The sequence below is a fragment of the Heptranchias perlo genome, chromosome 30, assembly GCF_035084215.1.
Source record: "Heptranchias perlo isolate sHepPer1 chromosome 30, sHepPer1.hap1, whole genome shotgun sequence".
Lineage (NCBI taxonomy): Eukaryota > Metazoa > Chordata > Chondrichthyes > Hexanchiformes > Hexanchidae > Heptranchias > Heptranchias perlo.
In genome coordinates, this window is record NC_090354.1 from 24,390,602 (window position 1) to 24,412,295 (window position 21,694).

The following is a 21,694-nucleotide window of genomic DNA, read 5'->3' on the forward strand; positions in this document are numbered from 1 at the left end:
TCTTTGTATCTTTCACATTCGCCAGGATCAGTGCCATTTTTTGCCTTTTTGTATGCCCTTTCCTTATGTCTTATACTGTCCCTTAACTCTTTAGTTGTCCATGGCTGGTTTTTTTGGCAAGTAGAGCTCTTGCCCCTCAGGGGTATAAACCGGTTCTGTATCACGTTAAATGTTTCTTTAAACATTTCCCACTGATCATCAGTCATTTTATCAATTAACAGATTTGCCCAGTTTACTGTGGACAGTCTCTGTCTCATCCCATTGAAGTCGGCCTTACCCAAGTCTAGAATCTTAGCAGCTGATTCACTTTTTTCCCTTTCAAACATTACCTTGAACTCGATCATGTTATGATCACTATTGGATAGATGCTCACGCACAGTTAAGACGTTAACTAAATCTGGTTCATTATTCATTACTAAATCTGGTATGGCTTGCCCCCTTGTTGCCTCTACTGCTGTAGAAAACTATCCCGGACACACTCAAGAAATTCACTACCTTTCTGACAGTTGTTAGTCTGCTTTTCCCAATCTATGTGAAGGTTAAAGTCCCCCATTAATACCACTATGCCTTTGTTATACGCTTGTCTAATCTCTGCATTTATACAATCTAGCACTTCAGAGCTGCTGTCAAGGGTCCTATACACAACTCCCACTATAGTCTTAGATCCTTTCCTATTTCTCAATTCAACCAATAGATACTTGAGCAGAGAAGGTTAAGGGGAGATTTAATAGAGGTGTTCAAAATCATGAAGGGTTTTGATAGAGTAAATAAGGAGATACTGTTTCTACTGGCAGAAGGGTTAGTAAACAGAGGACACAGATTTAAGGTAATTGGCAAAAGAGCCAGAGGTAAGACGAGGAGAATTTGTTTCATGCCGTGAGTTATTATGATCTCTAATGCACTGCCTGAAAGGTTGGTGGAAGCAGATTCAATAGTAACTTCCAAAAGGGAATCAGATAAATGCTTGAAGGGGTGAAAATTACAGGGCTATGGAGAAAGAGTAGGGGAGTGCGACTCATTAGAAAGCTCTTTCAAAGAGCTGGCACAGGCACAATGGGCCGAATGGCCTCCTTCTGTGTTGTAAGAGTCAATGATTCAGTATACTGAATGCATCAGGCATTTTATGGCACTGTGATATCATACATATTGTTCACACAGCTGAATCACTTCCAGTTTGTCACACCTCCAGTAATGTCATCACATTTTCACATCACACTTTCAGTGTCACACTTTGTTGATAGGCTCAACATAAAGCAGCAGCAAATCAGAAATGAAGAGGTAGAGAGCATATAAATGAAAAGTGAGGAAAGTAGCTAGAAAAATGGCAATGAGAAAGTACTAAGAGCTTATGAAACCAACCAATCCTGAATGATCAGTCAGGAGAACCTACTATTAATAAAAGAAAGTAGATCGTGAACCGAAAGAATCACTTAAATTGCTTTCTGAAAAGATTTTCACCTGCCATTTCTTTTCAATAACTGAAATTTCCATGTCCAAAATAAGGTTTTAAACATGAAAAAAAATTACATATTTCACAATAATGTCACTAAATTTACCCACTGAAATATCTTTTGTATCTTTTAATGTCTTCATTAAAGTTTTTACTTCAAGGCCTGTCTCAAGATCCTAGGCTTTAACTGGATATTTTTATTGACGGAAAGAAAGAATTTGCATTTATATAGCGCCTTTCATAACCTCAGGACATCCCAAAGCGCTTAACAGCTAATTAAATACTTTTGAAGTGTAGTCATTGTTGGCTTGTAGGAAAACACTGCAGCCAATCTGCACACAGCAAGGTCCCACAAACAGCAATGAGATTAATGACCAGATAATCTGTTTTATTGCAGTTGATTGAGGGATATATATTGGCCAGGACAACTCACCTGCTGTTCAAATCGTGCCATAAGATCTTTTCATCCATCTGAGAGGGTCTCACTTTAACATATCATCTGAAAGATGGCACCTACAATAGTCAATAGTGCAACACTCCCTGAATACTCGACTGAAGTGTCAGTGTAGATCATGTGCTCAAGTCTCTGAAGTGGGGTTTGAGCTAACAATCTCTGATTCAGAGGTACGAGTGCTATCAGAGAGCCAAGGCTGATATTTGGAATTTATAACAATTTAGTGCAAACTAAGTTATTTTTCTCAGTGGAAATGTTGAGTCTTATCTAAGTCGATTTTTCCAATCTAGCTGGAAGATTATTTTCAATTATTGGGCCACTTGATTGGTTGCTGTCGATGTCAATCACAACAAGCTCCTCCTCTCTTTGAAACAAAACTGAAAATGCTGGAAATGTTCAGCAGGTCAGGCAGCATCTTGTCTGTCCGCTCCACAGATGCTGCCGGACTTGCTGTGTATTTCCAGCATTTTCTGTTTCAGTTTCAGTTTCAGATTTCCAGCATCTGCAGTATTTTGTTTTTTTACAATCACCTGTTTGTTTGGCACAAACTCAATAAAAAATAAAAACACTCAACCGTTTTTGGAGCGGAAAGAGCATATTTTTGTATAAAAACTGGCTAAATCTTTGAGTTTTTTGAGATAATCTCTGTATTCCATGGTAATTTGTATTTATGAAAAATTATTTAAGTTGGCAAAATGAACTAATAGGGCAATGTGCTTTACGACAGGAATTTTCATGCAGGAACCAGTTAACAATGGGGGAAAGCAATGGTAGGGTACCAGATGGCTGAAGGAGCCACAGATGGGGAAGGGAAGGAACAGGAGGGTTGGATAGGGGTGTGCTTGGTGCCTCAAAAGGGGCCAATGGCAATTAGAGCCCATTCTCCTCAACTCCCCTCTCCTCAAGGTTGCCAGACTCTGCCCCCCAACATTGCCAAATCCCAGTCACCTTAACACTGTCAGACCATCACCCCAATGTTATTGGACCCTCTCCCCAGTCCCTGTGGATCTCAAGATCTCCCCTCCCGTGTTCACAAATCCCCAGATTTGCCGTGCACCTAAACTCCAGCCCCTCAAAGTACTGCTGGAGTCTGAGGCAGTGGCTGATCAATGCACAGACCTATGGGGCCCATGCCCAGAAAATACGGGACTCCCAGTAGAACTCACCATAACTCAGAAAATTCGTACTCAACTGCTGGATTGGTTTCATCTAAGCCTAATATATTGTGATATGATTTGTTTTATTCTTAATGCAGTACGTAAACATTCCATTGGTCCATTTATTTACGACTTTTACGACATCTTTGTGTTTTAATGAATCAGGGAGGTGTTGAGCGGGTGATGTGGAAGGGCCCCAAAAGTTCTTGGGGCCCTTAATCCAGCTCTGCTCTGAGACCCTAACAGGAGTAGGCCATTCAGCCTCCCGAGCCTGTTTCGCCATTCACTTAGATCTGTACCTCAACTCCATATCTCTTGATACCCGTAACATTTTAATTGACCCAGCATCCACAGCCTTTTGGGGGAAGGGAGAGTGAATAATCCAGTACTGTTAGATCCTGGACTACCTTCCCAGTGCTCTCAGACCCTACAGCCGCCCCCAAAGCTGATAAATCACTGTCCCTGATAACATAGCTTGAAGCAACATCATTATTCTCATAAAATCTTCGACTGACTGCGAGCAGTGGCAGGAGGACACGACTAGTAGCTTGAATATCTTTAGGAGTATCTAAAGGGACAATGCTAAAATTATATAACTGATAATTATAAATTTGCTAAATATTATAAAGTGTTAGTTATAAAATCCCTTTGGCGCTGCATTAAACACAGGATGAAACACTCACACTAAACGCGGCGCTCGCTCGCAGACAGCACCTCCCACACCCGCGACCTCTACCGCCTGGAAGGACAAGAGCAGCAGGCACATGGGAACAACACCACCTGCACGTCCCCCTCCAAGTCACACACCATCCCGACTTGGAAATATATCGCCGTTCCTTCATCGTCGCTGGGTCAAAATCCTGGACCTCCCTTCCTAACAGCACTGCGGGAGAACCTTCACCACACGGACTGCAGCGGTTCAAGAAGGCGGCTCACCACCACCTTCTCAAGGGCAATTAGAGGTGGGCAATAAATGCCGGCCTCGCCAGCGAAGCCCACGTCCCATGAACGAATAAAAAAAAGTGAACTGAATGTATGAATGAAGTTTCATCACTGCTGTCACAGGGTGATTAGCCTATCAGGAGGCGGAACCATGAGAGGGCGGAGCTTAGCCTTTGCCCAATCCGGGATCAGCGTTCACCATGGCAACAGGACTGAGTGACAGGCGCTCTGTGTTGGCCGTTAAGGCGGCGCGAGCCCGGGAGTTCATGGCCGCCAACGGCACGAGTCCGCTTCAGGCTGAAGTTGTGGATTTTAAAGTCCCCACCGGAAATAGCAAAACCCTTTTTGTCTGTAACATTCTTCCCAGAGAATCTGAAGCAGAAATTTATGTGAGTACCCGGGGGGTTGAGTTGAGTGGAGTGGAGTGGGAGCCACTGCGGGAGGGAGAGCGAAGAGCCGGGGGAGGGAGGGGGGGAAGAACACTCTTCTCAAGAATTACAAGTGAACTTTTCTGTGTTCATAGGACTGCATTTTCAAAGTTTTTTCTGAGTTTGGACTCCTCTACTTTGTGCGGGTGTGCAGGAACGCTGCTGTAGCCAAGCCAGGTTATTATGCCATTGTCAAATTTTATTCAGCGGTGAATGCCAGCAGGGCCCAGAATGGTACAAATAACCAGTGTTTGTTTCAAGAGATTCCTTTAAAGGTGAGCAGTAATTGAAATGACTGGGATTTTATCGGGATCACGTCCTCATTAACTTTGAACACCACAGGTCTCAAGATTCAACCACCCTAAGGTTCCAGGTTCCACTTTCCACTTCATTCTCCAGAATAAAGCAGGATACCTCCATACTCCCAATGGCTTTTTGTAGGACCCACAAGCTTACATTTAGCCTGATTCCACTATTTTGTAGCCGTCATTTCACTTATTAAACTAAAAAACATAAAAGTAACTACCATTCTGCATTATCTATTTACAACCCCAGTTTTCAGTGGCAGGTCTGAAATTCACCTGGAATTAAAGCTCAAATCTATAAATGTACAAATCATTTTGCAGTTTTGTAAAAGAGTTTGGCCAGTTCATCACTGCCATCCTTACTTGCATGAATTCAACAATTTTGAAAGATACATGTATGAAAATGTATATCTATTTGGTATTACTTTTAATATTTCTGCTAAGCACTTCCTATGTAGCAATCTCAGCATCCTGCATAATTATTTTGATGGGGCTGTGTTTAAAAGCTGCCTCCAACAAGGTTTGATTTGCCACTGTGGCAGGAAGACTCATGTACAGTCATTGCAGGCCTTTGAGCACTGCTTTCCTGGTGATACCAACTTAAATGTAAAAGTGCTTTAAATTTTTATGCTTTGTCTATAGATAATAAATCAGTTACATATTAAAAGGGAAGTAGGGAGAGCCCTTCCTACCAATAACATTCCCTAAATCTTTCTCTTGGTGGAAGAGCGATGAGAAACAATGCTGCTTTTTAAGAGAAAGATCCCCTAGCAGTGGCTGTCCATTCTTTCCTTCCAGCAGGGAGAGGGGAAGACATTTTGTGGTAGGACAAGTTCTTCTTCCCAATGCCATCAAGCATTCCATATACCTGTAAAAGGCATCCAGATGCTGGGACAATGCAAGCTAATACTGAGGATTGCCATTATATTACTGATCCAAGCAAGACATTTTCCTCAATTCATATCTTAAACCTCAAGACAATAAATACATTAATGGCAATTCACTAGTCCAGTAATTTTTGTAATGGCTTTTTATATTCAGAAATATTTGGATAGACAAAAACATTGTAAAATTCCAATATGTTCTGATTTAATGTTCTTACTAATTTTATTGGGATAGTCATATAATAATATTACACTCTGAACTGCAAATTATTACATGTTGTCAGCCAATATATACATGACAACTGATCAGCTGATGAAATAAAGGCCAACAATGTGTTTATCTGTTGTGTTCTCTCGTTAGTCTTCTGTGGAACTGAATCCAATGATCTGAAACATTAACACTTGTTTCTTTCTCCACAGATGCTGCCTGACTTGCTGAGCTTCTCCAGCATTTTCTTTGTTTATTTTGTATCTTCAGTATCTACAGTATTTTGCTTTTGAGACATTAGGTGGTGCTGTTTTGCATGTCCAGCCAAGTTTCCCATGTCATCTACTTCTGTAATACAGATTATATGTATATTCTGAACAGCTGCACTCATGGCTCTATAGTGTGGGACAACTTTAGACCCTGTTTTCCCTTCTGAAGTCTCTAGCTCACTTAATATTTCAGATTATTTTCCAGAATCTTATCCAAATGTAATGCTTGGCAAATTATTTATATACTTATAAGGATGAATTGTAATTTACAGTTTGTTTAATTTTTGTATAGGTTCGAATGTGCACAACGCAACGGTCTGTGAAAGTATTCCAAGAGCATCAAATTGCTCTAAACAGCATCAAATGCCAGGAATTGGCTAATTACTACCTTGGTTTCAATGGATGGTCCAGTCACATAATTGCAGTAAGCAAAAAAAAAATAGGAATTCTGAACAATGCAGTGTAACATGCCAGTTTGCACTTAGAACAATTCATAATTTAATATGTAAGTAGGAAAAAGTCCACTGCAGATCTTTACTCACTGGGAAATCACAAGGTGGGAAAAATCCCATCTGTTAGATGAGTTTGTAAGTGGATAGCTGGGATAGAATATGAATACTGAAACTAACTGGGCGGTCCTCTTTTGATATGTAGTAAACTTCTACTGCAATACTTTACAAATCACCATTGCTCTCCTCACCTCCTCCATCTACCGTCCACATCAATTACTGTCGCCCACATACCCCGTTGATCTTAGCGTCACACTTTCCTAGAGATCTCTGAGCAGGAGTCTCTCTGATCACTACCTGGTCTCTCTCTCTCTCTCTCTCTCTCTCTCTCCCCCCCTCTTATGTATGCTTCAAAACCTTCCATTTTCATCTTGCACCTGGAAAAAGCTACCTCCTGATTTACTCACACTTCAACCTCATCAATCCCAGGCCCACTACTGGGGATGACTTGGCACTTTTTTTTGATCTTCATAACCTCCTGCTTCGCACTCTTGTTCCCACCAGTTTCTGGACAGTTTCCCATACCCATTGCTTCCCCTTATAAAACAACAATCTCCCTGACAAATCCAAAGGCTTCGAGCTCGAGCATACCTGGTGATTGTCCAACTTGGCTATAAATTTCCAAATATAATTTATGCTCTACTGTTGCCCCCTTTTCATGACCAAGTCCTCCTACAATGTGAAGTCACCCTGGAGAACAAAACAACTGTAAATTTCTCTCTCCCACAACAAACTGTCTCCTTGGGTCATCTGTCATACAGCATCCTCCATCCTCAATTTAGACAACAACTCTGAGAAGCTCCTGCATGTCTTTGTGTCTAAAATTGAGGGCAACTGCTTGGTTGCCTTTTCCTCATCCTCCTTCCAGCCCCTCCCATCTTAACACCCAATATCTCTTCTGTAATTTCGGATCTAACTGCTCTCCTCAACCCCTCTACCCTGTCCAACTATTACTCGTTCTACAACCTATCCTTTCTTTCTAAAGTCCTGGAATGCACTGTTGCCTCCCAATTGCACTTCCATTGTTCAACACCCTCCAGTCAGGCTTCTGTCCTACCCAGAGCAGCAATGCCATGCTGATCAAAGTCACCAATAACATCCTGTGTGATTAATTGTGGCTCACTGTTTCTTTTTATCCTTCATGACCTCTCTACTATACTTGATAGTACTGACCACTCTCCTTTTCTCAAAAATCTCCTCCACAGTCCAGCTCTGTGGAATTGCTCGCTCCTGCTTCCATTCTTACCTATTGCATCATTGGCATTACATTACCTTGAATGGCATTTCATCCCATGCTGGCTTGGTCATGTGTGATGTGCCATAGGAGCTCTGTCTTGGGGCCCCTCTGCTTCATTTGTTTTTTGCTGAAAAACGAAGTCATTTTCTACATGTATGCTGACAATATTTAACGCCCACCCCTTTCTCCAATGACCTCATGGCTGTTGCCACAGTATTCACCTGCCTATTCAACAGTAAGATCTGGATGAGTTGTCATTTCCTCCAGCTTAAAGTAGATAAAGATCAAAGCTACCACAACCATCTACATGCCTCTGGCCTCTCTTTCATTCACCTCACCGGTTGCTACCTCAAGTTGAGCCCAGAGGTGTGGAACCTTGGCATACTGAGCTCCATTTCTCTTCTCCCCCACCCCCTCCCTCATCAGTCATTAGCATTGCTTTTTCTCACGTTTGAAGCGCTTCCCTCCGCTTCTACATTTCCCGCTCTGCTACTGAAACCCCAGTCCACACCTTTATCTCCTCAAGGCTAGATTTCTCTTGCTATTATCCTGTCTCCATTATCTATAAGCCAGCCAATCCAGAATGCTGTAGCTTGTGTCCTCACCCAGACTGTGCTCTACACCCATTATCCGGTCTTTGCTAGGCTCCACTGGCTTTCTGTGGCCCGCAGCATCAACTTCAAAATCTCACCTTCATTTTAAATCTCCCCAAGGCCTTGCCTCCTTATTTTCGCAATCTCCTCCAGCCATATTTCTGTGTGTCCCTTCTGCTGCTCCGACACCAGATTACTTCCCTACTCCTGCCACCACTGACAGCTGCTCCTTCAGTCATTATGTACTGCCCTCTGGAACTCCCTGCTCTGGTACGTATGCGTTTCTACACTCATCCGTGCCTTAATAAGCCTCTTAAAGACCCTCCTCTTTGACTATGCTTTCACCCTATCCTAACTCCCTCCCTTCCTCCTTTTCAGTGCCAACTCATTATTCATCGGTGTAAAGCATTTGGGCATCTCTCTTATATATGTAAGATGCTTTAAGCTGTCATCTTGCTGTTCCTTAGTTTGCTTATAATGTAGGTACTGATCGCATGAATGGTAATCTGTCACCAGATTAGACACAAACTGTCCACAGCAGCTGATGTTGCAGAATGAGGAACTACTTGTACTGATGCAGCTGCAAGCAGTGGAAGTAAACAAGGTCTGAATTAAGGTTTTTTTAGTGAGGGATAGAAAAAGGGACTTTCACCCTTCCACCCCTCACGGGGGCAGTCGGCAGCTAGAGACCAACCTGGCTATTTTTCCTTGGCCATTAGCATGACATGAAGTACAAACTTTGGAATATCGATGAAAGAAAATGGCCCCAGTTAGTGCCTTTGGGACAGGTTGTTCCACACTTGCTAATTTCACAGTAAAGGACACTTGCAAGAGCTACGACTTGTTTATAATTTTACCAGTAAAGATGCCGTAGATAGTAGTGTAAGCCATCATAGTTGTGATATGGAGATTGCTCTTAGTCCCAAAATGTTGTGTACAGCATGTGCATTCACTCCATGTTAGTACATGAGTATAAGATAAGCATCTGATGCTGTTTGTAGTTATAAATGTTGTCCAGCAACAATTCTTGTGCAAATTGTAGTATGTGCTGAGAGCTGAGTGGTAAGTCTACCATAAGATTAGTTGAGACTTGATTATAGAAGAAGATATGTTGATCCATTGTTTTTTTAGCATTCCAACATCTGAGAAGTATAACCAGCATCTAAATATGTATAATCATTTTCCATAGTGTAAATGTGTTATAGTTCTCAATTCGCTGTTTTAATTGCAGCTTCTGTTTTTAATATACAGCTCCAGAATATTTCGGATGGAGGTGAAGAAAATACACAGGAAATGGTACAGCCAGAGAGAGAGAATATAAAATATCTTTGCATTATGGAAGTAAAATTCATAAAGAGCGTCATGTGTTGCAGAGGTATTGGGGTTTCTGAGGAATTTGACCAAGATGCAACAGGTAAGTAATAAATTAGAACTTTGAATTAGAAAGAAAGATTTGTTTTATAGTGCTTTATAATATCTCTCAAAATGCTTTAGCTGAATTACTTTTAATGTAGGCACATGCTGCAGCCAAGATCCTATAAACTGCAATGAATCTGTTTTTTGGTGGTGTTGTTTGAGGGAGCAGTATTGGCCAGGGCAGCAAGAAAACTTTGTGCCCTTCTATAGTACCATGAATCTTTAACATCCACCTGAACAGGCAGGCAGAGTCTTGCCTTGGTATCTCACCCGAAGGACGGCAACTTCAGCAATGCAGCACTGCCTAAGTACTCTACTGGAGTGTCTGCCTTAATTTGTGCTCTGGAGTAAGGTCTGAACTCATAACCTCCTGACTCGAAGTCAAGAGTGCTGCCTGGCACCTGGCACCTGAATTGATACAATTATTAAGTTATGATTTAGTTGCCACTTCATTGTATATATTTTTGAGTAGAATTGACTTACTCAGAAAAAATAAAAACTGTTTGCAACTAATCATCGGGTACAAATCATTTATAACACATAGGCACCTAATGTAGCCAATACAGTGTGAACATAAAGTATATAACCAATATGGGCTCAATTTGAAGCACAAGTAGGAAATGTGGCAAAACACAGGTCAGCCAGTATCTGTTGAGAGAACCGACAAGTCAATGTTTTAGGCGCACAATCCTTGTTCACCACTGAATACAGAAACTAGAAAGGAACAAGGATTTTAATAGAATCAGAACAAAGGGGAGGGGAAAAACATAAGAGGAAGTATCTGTGGAATGACCTGTAATCTGTTTAAAGGAAAAACAGGAGATTGTTAGATGGCTGAGGTATTTACATCAGACAATAAAAAAAACATTAAAGTAATTAGAAAAATGAAGACCATGCTAATTCTGGGCACCACACTATAGGAAGGATATGAAGGCCTTCCTTGGAGAGGATGCAGAGGAGATTTACTAGAATGGTATCAGGGATAAGGGACTTCAGTTATGAGAAGAGACTGAGGAAGCTGGGGTTCACTTTAGAGCAGAGAAGGTTACAGGGAGATTTAAGAGGTGATCAAAATTATGAAGGTTTTGATAGTGAGAAACTGTTTCCACTGGCAGCAGGGTCAATAAGCAGAGTACTTAGCTAAATACTTGAAACAAAAAAATGTGCCATACTACGGGGATAGGGCGGGACAGTGGGCCTAGCTGGATTGCTCGTACATAGAGCCGGCGCTGACTCGATGGGCCGAATGGCCGCCTTCCGTGCTGTAACCTTTCTATGATTCTATGACAGATTTTAGATCATTAGCAAAACAACCAAGGGGGAAATGAGGAGAAGTGTTTTTACGCAGCGTGTTATGATCTGGAATGCACTGCCTGAAAGAGTGGAGGAAGCAGATTCGATAACTTTCAAAAGTGAATTGAATATATACTTGTAAAAGAAAAAATTGTAGGGCTGTGGGGAAAGAGCAAGTGAATGGGACTAATTGGAAAGCTTTTTCAAGCAGCTAGCACAGGCATGATAGGCCGAATGGCCGCCTTCTGTGCTGTAAGATTCTAATATAAAGGCTCAATCTGAGTTGAGTAATCTTGGCCTGTACCATGCTTGGCATGTTACAATTGGCCTCAGCACTTCCAGGCTGGAGGGAGGTGGATGATATGAACAAGGGGTTGTAATCCTGATCATTAGATAGTGATGCCCCACCCTATTGTTGGAAGTGCATGTATGGGGCATCTGGTGAGCAATGATTGAGCTTAGCTGCATTGCCTCAATAGTCCAGTTGCCTGCTGAGCTTATTCATAGAGGGGCTGCTTTTGGTAAGGTAGTAACAAGTTGCCCGAGTCTGAGTCACTAACTTTGGAAAATAAATGGACAAAAAAATAGCCTCGTTGAAGTGGTAAGCTTTATATTACTGCCTTTACCTGTCCATGCACCTGTGATTTGGGAAATCTACCATTTTTCTGTCCTCACACTCTCATCCTGGTGCAAAATCTCCCAGAATTCTCAGTCTGTCTGATTCCCATGCTGCTTTCTGTACAGTTGCTCCATTCCTGGTCCATCTGTGGCACTCAATCCTGGCATTGGCTTTAAGGTTCTAACAAGTTGGCGAATGGGAGATAAATGGATATGAAAGTGTAGGTGGGGAATAGAAAAAGATTGGGGTCTTGGGCAGTGAAATGGAAATGGTGCCTATGTTAGACTGACAATCACCAAGCAGTCATTCCTTTACACTGTTTGAAATATGGTAGCTTAAGAGTTACCATATTTACAGGTGATAATGTATAATTAAGTTTTTCCAATTTAAAACTCTACTGGAAATTTAGAATAGCAAGTTTTTTTTAACTGTAGGGAAATATAAAAATGGTCTTTAAATCTAAATTCTGTATACTAGAGGCCAGCTGAAGTACATCCACCTGTCATGGGTTCTGGTCAAGACTTTATATTCAAAAAAAAATTATGGTTCATTTGTAGCAAGCTGTTTAGTCAAGTGATTGAAATCCCCCCTGCCATTGTTCCTGGTAACAATTCCATTAGTTGTTATTGTCAATTAAACTAAGTGATCCCAATCTTAATGGTGTCCACTTCCTGATTAACTTTGTGCCTTGAATCGTACACGCAGCTCAATTGCTGACCCCCAAAGTTCGGCATTGACGCAGTCCCCAGATTTAGCCTTACATTGCACTTTCCTTTTTCTTCCTTCTCTCCCTGCTTCCATACCTGCCCTAATGCTCCAATCCCCTCAATAATGGAGTTCTTGCTCTCCCAGTCTGGCGGCCCTCAATAACATAATCTCGCAATAAGCAGGAGGTCTTTAATTGAAAGTATCTCTGAAGTCAATAACATGATGAGCCTGTTGCGTGTTGGCACCATATCTAGCCAAGACCCTGGATGTCAACATCGTCAGAGGGATGAATGATGCCCAGGCGACATGACTGGCAAACCTCTGAGAAATATAGTGGCATAAAACAGACAGTTGGGAGGAGTAAAATAAGAATGGTAAAGCAGGAAATAGAAAAAGAAAGGTTAAGTAGAAAAGCAAAGCGAGCGAGTGAATGAATGAATGAAGGGCACAATAGAGAAGATTGAAATGATCAAATGCAAGGAAAGGGAAACAGTAGTGTAGAGTTGACCCTGGAACAGGCAGGGTGTAAAAATGGGTCGTATGGAATGATTCCAGGTCTGGTGCTAAGGGGAACAGCAGTAGCTGGATGGGTGGGGATGTTCATTTAAAAATCCAATTTATTAATTTAACCATCTTCATTCATAAATACAGTAACGAAACAGGTATGTTTTATCTACCTGTTTAATTTCAGCTGTGGCCAGGATGCAGGAAAGTCTCAAGATGGCTGTATCAGTTAATTTTGTTTTGGGTACAAGGTGATTGGTTTAGTCATGCAGTCAGAAAAATGACTTCAGAAATTACACTATAGACACCAATCAACGAGCACTAGAAGTACAGAGCAAAAGATGAAGCATAAGCTATATTGAGTGGATCTTGTATATGGTGCACAGCATGATTTGGGCTATCTGTGACAAAGGAATCACCATTACAGTAACCCGATTCATTTCCCATTCCATTGTTCTTGCTGTGTATCAGATGTTGACTGTACCCTGCCCCAAGCTTTGAGCAAATGCATCACTGATGTAAGGCTACAGATGAATAATAGAAACAGAGATCGAAATCATATATACTGCAAAGTGTTTCAGAAAACATTCCTGAACAATGCCACAGAAATGTAACTAGTTTGTTCTGAAGTCAGATGCTTTAGAGGACATCAATAATATGGCACTCTGCTATATTTTTCTTTAAGTGGTATTACTAATTTGGGTGATGCAGGATTTGGGTATAATGGATCCAACTTACTACATCCCAAGGATCAATGAGGGAACAACAGAAAGCTTAATCATATTGGAAGGCTCTTCAATCAGATAACTAAATTGGATAATATTATACACAATATGAAGCTCTCTGTCACTATCACTTGTGCATCTATAGATTCTTGATCGGTCTGGTGCTTTGTCTGATTTTTCTAAATTTAAGGTGCAACTGACCAAGACTGCAGTTCAAGTAAGCAGTGCCAGACTAATCCTGTCATTTGGCTCAGCAGTAGTAATCTCACGTCTGAGTCAGAAGATCATGGGGACAAGCCCTATTGAGAGCCTGAGCGCATAATCTAGCTGTCACTTAAGTGCAGTACTGTCAGAGGTGCCATTTTTCGGATGAGACTTTCACCTGCTGCTCCGTTGGCCTGGTCAAATGGGCGTAAAAGATACTGCATCACCCAAATTAGTAATACCACTTAAAGAAAAATATAGCAGAATGCCATAGACTTATTGATGTTCTCTAAAGCATCTGACTTTAGAACAAACTAATTACATCTCTGTGGCATTGTTCAGGAATGTTTTCTGAAACACTTTGCAGTATATATGATTTCGATCTCTGTTTCTATCATTCATCTGTAGCCTTACATCAGGTACTATTCGAAGAAGAGTAGGGAGTTCTTCCTCAACCAACACTATATAAACAGATTAATAAGTTACTTGTCTCATTTGCTGTCTATGGGATCTTACTGAATGCAAGTTGTTGCTGTTTTCCTAAATGACTATACTTCAAAAGAAACACCAAGGTTTCTTGAGGACATGAAAGGTGCTATTTAAATGCAAGCTCTTTCTTTCTAATGTGTTTGCAACAAAATATTACTTTTGATAAAATCTGATCAACCAATGAAAATCTCTTATTCTGTTGTAGATCCACTGAATTATGCCTTGAAACTCGGAAGAGCTCAAAAGTCTGCAACACAGAAAGCTTTATCGGATGCGTTCCAGAAGATCCTCCTTGTTGTCCTGGGTAAAGTTGTAATCCATCCCAAATTTTTAGCTTTTTAGGAGAAACATTAGTATCCCACTACAGAACAGATTTTATTCAAAATGTCAATGAAGCCTACTGACTGGTACCCCTCAGAACAGGAGAAATGCTGAATGGTGAAAATTCTAGCAACTCTGAGGAGAGGATGACTTTGAAACAGCAATTCTGTAAGGGCAAGAATCAGACATGGCTACTCGAGGGCAGCTTTCTATACAGTATCAGCATGGATGACTTCATCACTGAGCTTGCTGTGGGGCATTACTTAAAGCTTTAGGATTGATAGAAGGAGGTGCACTTTGAGTACAGAAATGTAACCGTAGGGCTTTTTATTTTTCCCCTCTTTTTCTTCACCCGACCTCCTGTTAAGAGTATAGTTTCACGGGGGGTGGTACCAGACAGTACCTAAGTGTCCATTCTTCACTTGTGAGCCTAGAAAGCGAGTCCTAGCAGTCTTTTCAACTCCAGAGGACACCACAATTGAACCCAACGCCCATACATGCATTTCTGCCAAGGCTTGCTGGATACTGATCAGGATTTTCCCTTCCTTAATCCAAGACACTGAGGTCACGTAGCATCCTTGGTGAGATCAGTAAAGACCCTGCATCTAGCCTAGCACCTTTCTGTCTCAACCGGCTGAGCCATTGGGGAACTGTTGCAATTCACATGCTTGGGAACCAGATTTGCACAGGCTCTAACATCAGTAAAGCAAATTTTCAGCAGTCTCATTTGGATCAGTCTTTCCAGTTACTCCTTTTTGCCTCCATCCTCTTCCTCCGCAAATTAGTAGAAATTGCTCGTCTCTAGCTCCAGTGCTAAAAATGACTCAATTCATGAAGGCCGTTTCTGACCTGGTATTCAAGGCAAAGCTTACATGCTGGCATCAGGGACGACTGAAAGCTTTTTCAAAGCAACTGGTTATGTATACTGGAAATACCATTGCAGAATCGCCTTTGTGTTTAAAAAAAAAAGGTTAATTTGCTACCTAACATGATGGGGTTAGTGATCTGGATCTCCAAGACCAAGGCACTCAATGCATTCTCCTTTCAACAGGTTATTGATTACAATACCTATATTATGGACATGTTCAGGATATACTCTTTTTTGAGTCTCCTGCACAAACTTTCAAGACATTGGCTCAGAACATAATGTACTGGAAAATGTATTACCTTGATGCCCTGGGGATAGGAAAGAAGCAGGTCCTATTTCTACAAATGTGTTTTTTTCCAGAACAATGAGTTTGGTGTCATTCTAAACCTTTGCATGATGTGCAGTAATTCACATTAAGGGTGCTTTTTTCTTGCAGCCATTGAAATGCTACTGAAAGTTGTTATGCTTTTAGAGGGCAGGCAAATGTTGACAACACAAGGTTCTCCCCTTGTGGTCTGTCCAGGTGTCTGAGCTGCACGTGCAGACCAGTAGCTCTCATGCAAGAGCTTGAACAAGCCTTTCAGAGAAGTAATACACAATGCAATTAGTTGATTTCTTGTGAACTAGGAAAAAAAATCAAGATTGTAACTTGCCCGGGAACCCCTCTTTTTCATCAGAACCTAGCATCCAGGAAAGATCTGTGTTGAAGGACTTTTTAAAAAAAAATCTAGTAGTTTCAAATGAGAACATTATGGTTAGCACCTATCTCTGAGCACTGGGACTTTTATCTACAGAATTGTTGCTTCCATAGAATCAGTGTGGTGCATCAGTCCTGATTTTGTAGATGATTAACTCATTTATTTATCAAAGATCCCCCTTTTTTTCCCCTTAGTACCCAGTTTTAAGTTTTCTGCACAACTTGTAAGACCATTTTTAATATACTGTTGTTAGAACTGGAAATGTTCCTACAATCACAATTCTCATTCACTGTATGAACTTAAGGTTTCTTGAGTGTATCTGAGCAGCTTGAAGTGTAACCTCTGATCACTGAAGGGTCTCCGAATAAATAGAATAGAAAGGAAGAAATACTTGCATTTTTACAGCATCTTGTGTCGTTGAAATGTCTTAAAGTGCTTCACACAATTAATTACTTCTGGAGTGCAGTGACTTATGTAGATGGCATGAAGGCTACAATTCCTCCGATTTCATGTAATGCCAAATACATGTTGAATGTCTTTGATGTAATTCACATACAATTGAAAAGCATTGCTATTGTTGCTGTTTTCCTAAATGACTATACTTCAAAAGAAACACCAAGGTTTCTTGAGGACATGAAAGGTGCTATTTAAATGCAAGCTCTTTCTTTCTAATGAGTTTGCAACAAATACTGGGGCTTTTTACTTTGGAAAAGTGTAGATTTTGAGGGGGTAAGATTGGCGTCTTTAAAATAATGAGATTAGATTCGGTCCCCATGGATAAATTATTTGATCTAGATAAGCGGAGGAGGACTAGGGCATATCAATACAAGTTATGAAAGCATAGTTAAGTTAGACGCTAGGAAGTACTTTTTGCAGAGTGGCGTCGATCTCTCAAGTCACCACCATGTGTGGTTAGTGCAGATTCGCTGCAAGCGTTTAAAAGCGAACTTGACAAGTTCCTATAAGTGAAGAGCATCTCAAGCTGTAGAAGGAAGGTGGGAATTTGTGGGCTAGTGACACCAATCACTGTGGTCTCCTAGAGCATGTTTGATTGCCTTTGGGCGGTGAGAGGAATTTCCCATACTTTTCCTAAATTGGCCTGATTTTTTTCCTTTTTGCCGATTGCATGACTTTGGTGAGGAGAAATGAGGGTGATCGTGCAACCTTCACACACCCATGTCTGTATGGGATAGGCTCAATGGACTAGTTTTTATCTGTCCTTTATTTTCTTAAGTTCATCTTGGAAGGTTCTTGCTCTTTGTATATCCATATCAGACAGGATGCACTTTATTGACAATTCAAATTTAAAAGTTCGATGAATCCTATGTTTGAGATGCTGTTTATAATTTGCGAGCAGCTGTAGGGGTGAGGACTGATTTCCCTCTCCCCCTTTGTTTCTTGTAGGGAATGGGAAGGTGTCAGTGCAATGGAGCTTAGAACAGGATGAAACTGACTATTTCACAGAGGAGGAACTTCAAACACAACTGCAGGTACAACCACTGGGCAGATCAATATGGGAGTTGGAAAAGATGTTCCTTTTATCCAAATGTATCTAGTGCAATAAAGTGTATCTCTCTGTCATATGATGCAAATTCAAAGAACCAAATTTCCCCATAAAAGCTGGGTTGGGATGGAGGGAATTGAACATTAAACTCCAATGGGAAAACTCATTCACAAAAAAAAATAAAATATACAGCGTTTAATGACTGTAAAACCACTAAATTTCCAAGTTTGATGTCTCGGACAATGATTTGGATTATAGCCTTAATGCATATTGTATTGTGCTCTTATTCTACAAATGTTTTAGAATGTATGATGGATATATATGCCTGAATAAATGTTTCTTGTAAATGAATTCTCCCATCACCGTATACTTTACCAGCTACAATCCATTCATGGGTAAGCAATTCAATACATGATCCCTATTTAAAACAGACTTGTTTAGTATATAAAAGTATAATTGAATACGTAAAAAAACTATGCATGAAATGTTCACAGTACCTAATAACAATCTTGATTGAGAAATTTGAAATGAAAATAAGAGGTACCATGTGTAGATTTGCTTGGTTCCTATCTTTTTTTCCCCCTTAGTTTTTTTAAAAATTGAATTAATGCCATAAAGGTGATGTAGACCCGGGTAAACAGATGGGCTCATGAGTGGCAGATGGATTTTAATATAGATATAAATGTACCACCTTGCACATTGGACCAGGAAATATGAAATGTATACACTTTGAAGCGATATCAAAGAAGGTGGAAAAATGATTTGGATGTGATTTACTGGATGCATTCAATTATTGACCAATGTAAATATATTCTAAGTGTATCTTGAGGCCACTTGACTACAATTAGACTATACTAATCATATGTATGTAAACATCGTGGGAGGGGTAGGGTGAAACAAATTTTGTCCAACTAATCGATCATTTTACCTAACAGAAGTCTATTAGTTCAGTACATGGACTTCTGTTAAATGATCTGTGATAGATTGGTCCTTCAGACAGCCCAAAATGCTTCCCTTGCAGGTTTGTGGATGGATGTGGGGGAGCTGTGAGCTGGCTGATCAGCTATTCAAATTGGTATATGAATTGGGTCACAGAGAGCTGTGACTTTCAACGGGACACATTCCTGAGAACTTGCGCTGCAACAGCTGATTTGTTGGTGCATGGCTTCCTGCCCATAACTGCCGCCAGACCTGCAACGAACATGAGAAAACTGGTCAAAAATACTCTCCGTGTCTGTGTGCCCCACCTAAATGAGGATATTTCTATAGACTATTCTGCCAAACCAGCGGTCTGGGTTCCATAGCAATGTTTTGAGGGAAAAATGTTCCTGGGGGGTCGTCCTACTTAAGTGGATGCCCGGTGTCAGTGGCTGCTGTTGAATTATGTGCAGTTTTGAGCGTTCTTCAACAATATATTTGGGAGGGTTCATTAAACGTACCATATAAATGCAAGCTGTTAATGATAAACTGGAAATCTATCTTAGGTGTTACACCATGAGGTCAGGGGGAGGGAAGGGACAAAATTCATCTAACCTTCAGTCTTGTCCAAGGGTTATAAAGTGTTTAAACACTATCAACATTATGCTTTTATTTTGTTGGGGGGGTAAATATCAGTTTACTGAGCAGTTCTTTTCAGCCTTTGTACACTTTGTCCCATCATTGTTTAATGTGAACATTTTATCCGATCTGCTTGCATTTAGATTAGCTATTCCTCTCAGCATGTTAAACTCCTGGATCATATTCTCCTTTTCTCCAATGAAAACAACTTTTGTATGGCTCTGCTATTAAGAGACTTAAGTCACAAAATCATCCTAATTACTCCTCTGAACCCTCCCAATCTCAGTTTTGAAATTTTACATTTAAAGATAAGGATTTGTGAAGATAAGAGATGATAGAATCCTATGTCAAACATGATGGTTCCTGAATTGCTGGGACCTTGGAATTGTCTTGGAAAAGATGATTTAAGATGTAGGGCAAAGGGTTTAATAGGTATTCTGAAGTTTTGCATGATTTGCCTTTGGGAGGCAGCAAAGAATTTTCTTCTGGAGATTAAGTAGGCTGTCTAGGGCCTATGATTGATTGTATATGGCCTGTGGGGTGAGAGGACTAGCTTGATGGATTAAATACTTCCTTCTTTTTTTTTGCTTTATAATCATTGAGTCTCTTCATTCTGATCGAACCATTACAATTGAATTCTTGTGCATAATTTCTCTGTTTACAACTAATTCTTGTGCTTAGTAGTAACCTTGGATAAAACTTTGGAATTGTTTTTTTATCACAGATAAATGACATGTCATGGAGTCAGTTTGAACATGAGGGAGAGGAAGAAATTCTTTCTGATCTCTGTTTTAATACAGAGACTATAGAAGGAATTGAAACGTGAAGAAACAAAATGCCCCATGTACTCGGGCATTGGAGATGTGCATTCTAGTGACACTCTGGAATCAGTGTCATGTTAATGTTGATGTGTAAATAGAAAGTGATCTGAAATAGAAAATTGCTTTTGAAAACTTGAAACACTGATTCTCTTTACTTGATCTGGCAACTTACCTTTGGAATTGTAGCACTAAATACATTCATTCTACAAAGCATACAGCAATAAATGGCCAGGTAACTGATATAGGGTTGCTGGAATATGCTACTGTTTTTAAAGGCTTTTGCCACAGCAGTGTGTTTGCAAGTGGTGATTGTGTATAGGTGTCATTTTGTATCTCCTGGAGATTTAGAAATAAAATTTAGCGTGGCCCCACAGAAATATTGACTAACTTCACACTGCAGCAAGCATCTGCTCTGCTGGAGCTCGGACTTTCCTGATAAGCAGTTTCATAGCTCCAAAACTGAGTTTTTAGAGCAAACTGTTATAGGAAATTAGCTTCTTGTGAAATTCCCAGAAAGTAACTTTGTCAGCAACTTTGCAAACAGTTTTATGATGAAATAATGAAGCTTATTCTAGTTGGTGTTTTACTGTAACAAGGCATTGAAACTTAGTTTTATATGACTTTTTAAAAGGCATCAAACTTTGAGTTAACATTGTTCTGAATTTTTCTACAGCTGTCAATTATCCAAGCCTAAATAAACAAGTTGCTAATATCCTTAGTTTGTGGGTCTCACTTCAATTACATTTTCAATGTGTTTTATTTACAATTCATTAACTACTCTCTCATGTTTGCCATATTCATAGAGCATCCCAAAACCTTGAAGAATTAAGACTCCGAAAATACTGAGTGCACTGCAAATTTATTTTCAAAAGCTTTAATGCTTCAGTTGCTGACTTTTGTACTGTACTGGATTGGTTAATGTCTTAATTTGGACCTATTGCTTAAATATAATTTCTGATAAATGTTCTTGTTGCTAAGAAATATGTCTCAGAATTCTAGGAAGCCTAGCTAAAATTGGCCATTTACAAATCTTTGGCTTTCATTTTGAAAAAATGTAGAAACCATGAAAGTATAATGTGGCTAGCAATCTGGCACTCTACTTAGATTTCAAATTGGAGTACATTAACTTTGCAGGAATTTTTTATGTTTGGATTGTATTGAGGGATTTGGATCAGGCAATTCTACAATAGAAGTGGTTTAATATGTTAACTCTGTGCTTGGTGCAGGTATGATTTTAAAGTTTCTCCGTTCAATACAGATGTGTATATATAGCATTTATATCCACAGTATGTACTGTGGCACAGTATGTACTGTGGCATAATGATCTATAAAGTTAAAACATTTGGAAAACTGCAGTTTTGGGTAGTATACCTTCAATAAGATATTGTATTGGAAAGAGTGCATAGAAGAGTGATAAGGATGATTCTGGGATCTTTGAGCTGTGAGTTATGAAAAGAGAGTTGCTGAACTTATACTCTGAGACATGAACCAGAAATGGATTATGTAGATGCAGGCAGGATATTTCATTTGG

The 21,694-nt window shown here is 40.2% G+C and overlaps 1 protein-coding gene across 1 annotated transcript; it reads left to right on the forward strand.

The window, feature by feature from the left end:
• Nucleotides 1-4,212: 4,212 nt before the first annotated feature.
• Nucleotides 4,213-20,877, forward strand: rdm1 (RAD52 motif containing 1). The gene is made up of 7 exons (XM_067969062.1): nt 4,213-4,392; nt 4,527-4,706; nt 6,390-6,521; nt 9,688-9,850; nt 14,600-14,698; nt 17,686-17,771; nt 20,067-20,877. Exons 1-7 carry the CDS (start codon nt 4,270-4,272, stop codon nt 20,166-20,168), a joined length of 885 nt encoding a protein of 294 aa, XP_067825163.1. The 5' UTR covers nt 4,213-4,269; the 3' UTR covers nt 20,169-20,877.
• Nucleotides 20,878-21,694: the final 817 nt, after the last annotated feature.

What these genes read in the sequence shown, in the direction of transcription:
- rdm1 (XM_067969062.1), top strand. Translation starts at nt 4,270, where the DNA reads ATGGCCGCCAACGGCACGAGTCCGCTTCAGGCTGAAGTTGTGGATTTT. An exon ending in ATTTGACCAAGATGCAACAG is followed by an intron (nt 9,851 to 14,599) that starts GTAAGTAATAAA and finishes ATTCTGTTGTAG; the next exon opens with ATCCACTGAATTATGCCTTG. An exon ending in AACTTCAAACACAACTGCAG is followed by an intron (nt 17,772 to 20,066) that starts GTACAACCACTG and finishes TTTTTATCACAG; the next exon opens with ATAAATGACATGTCATGGAG.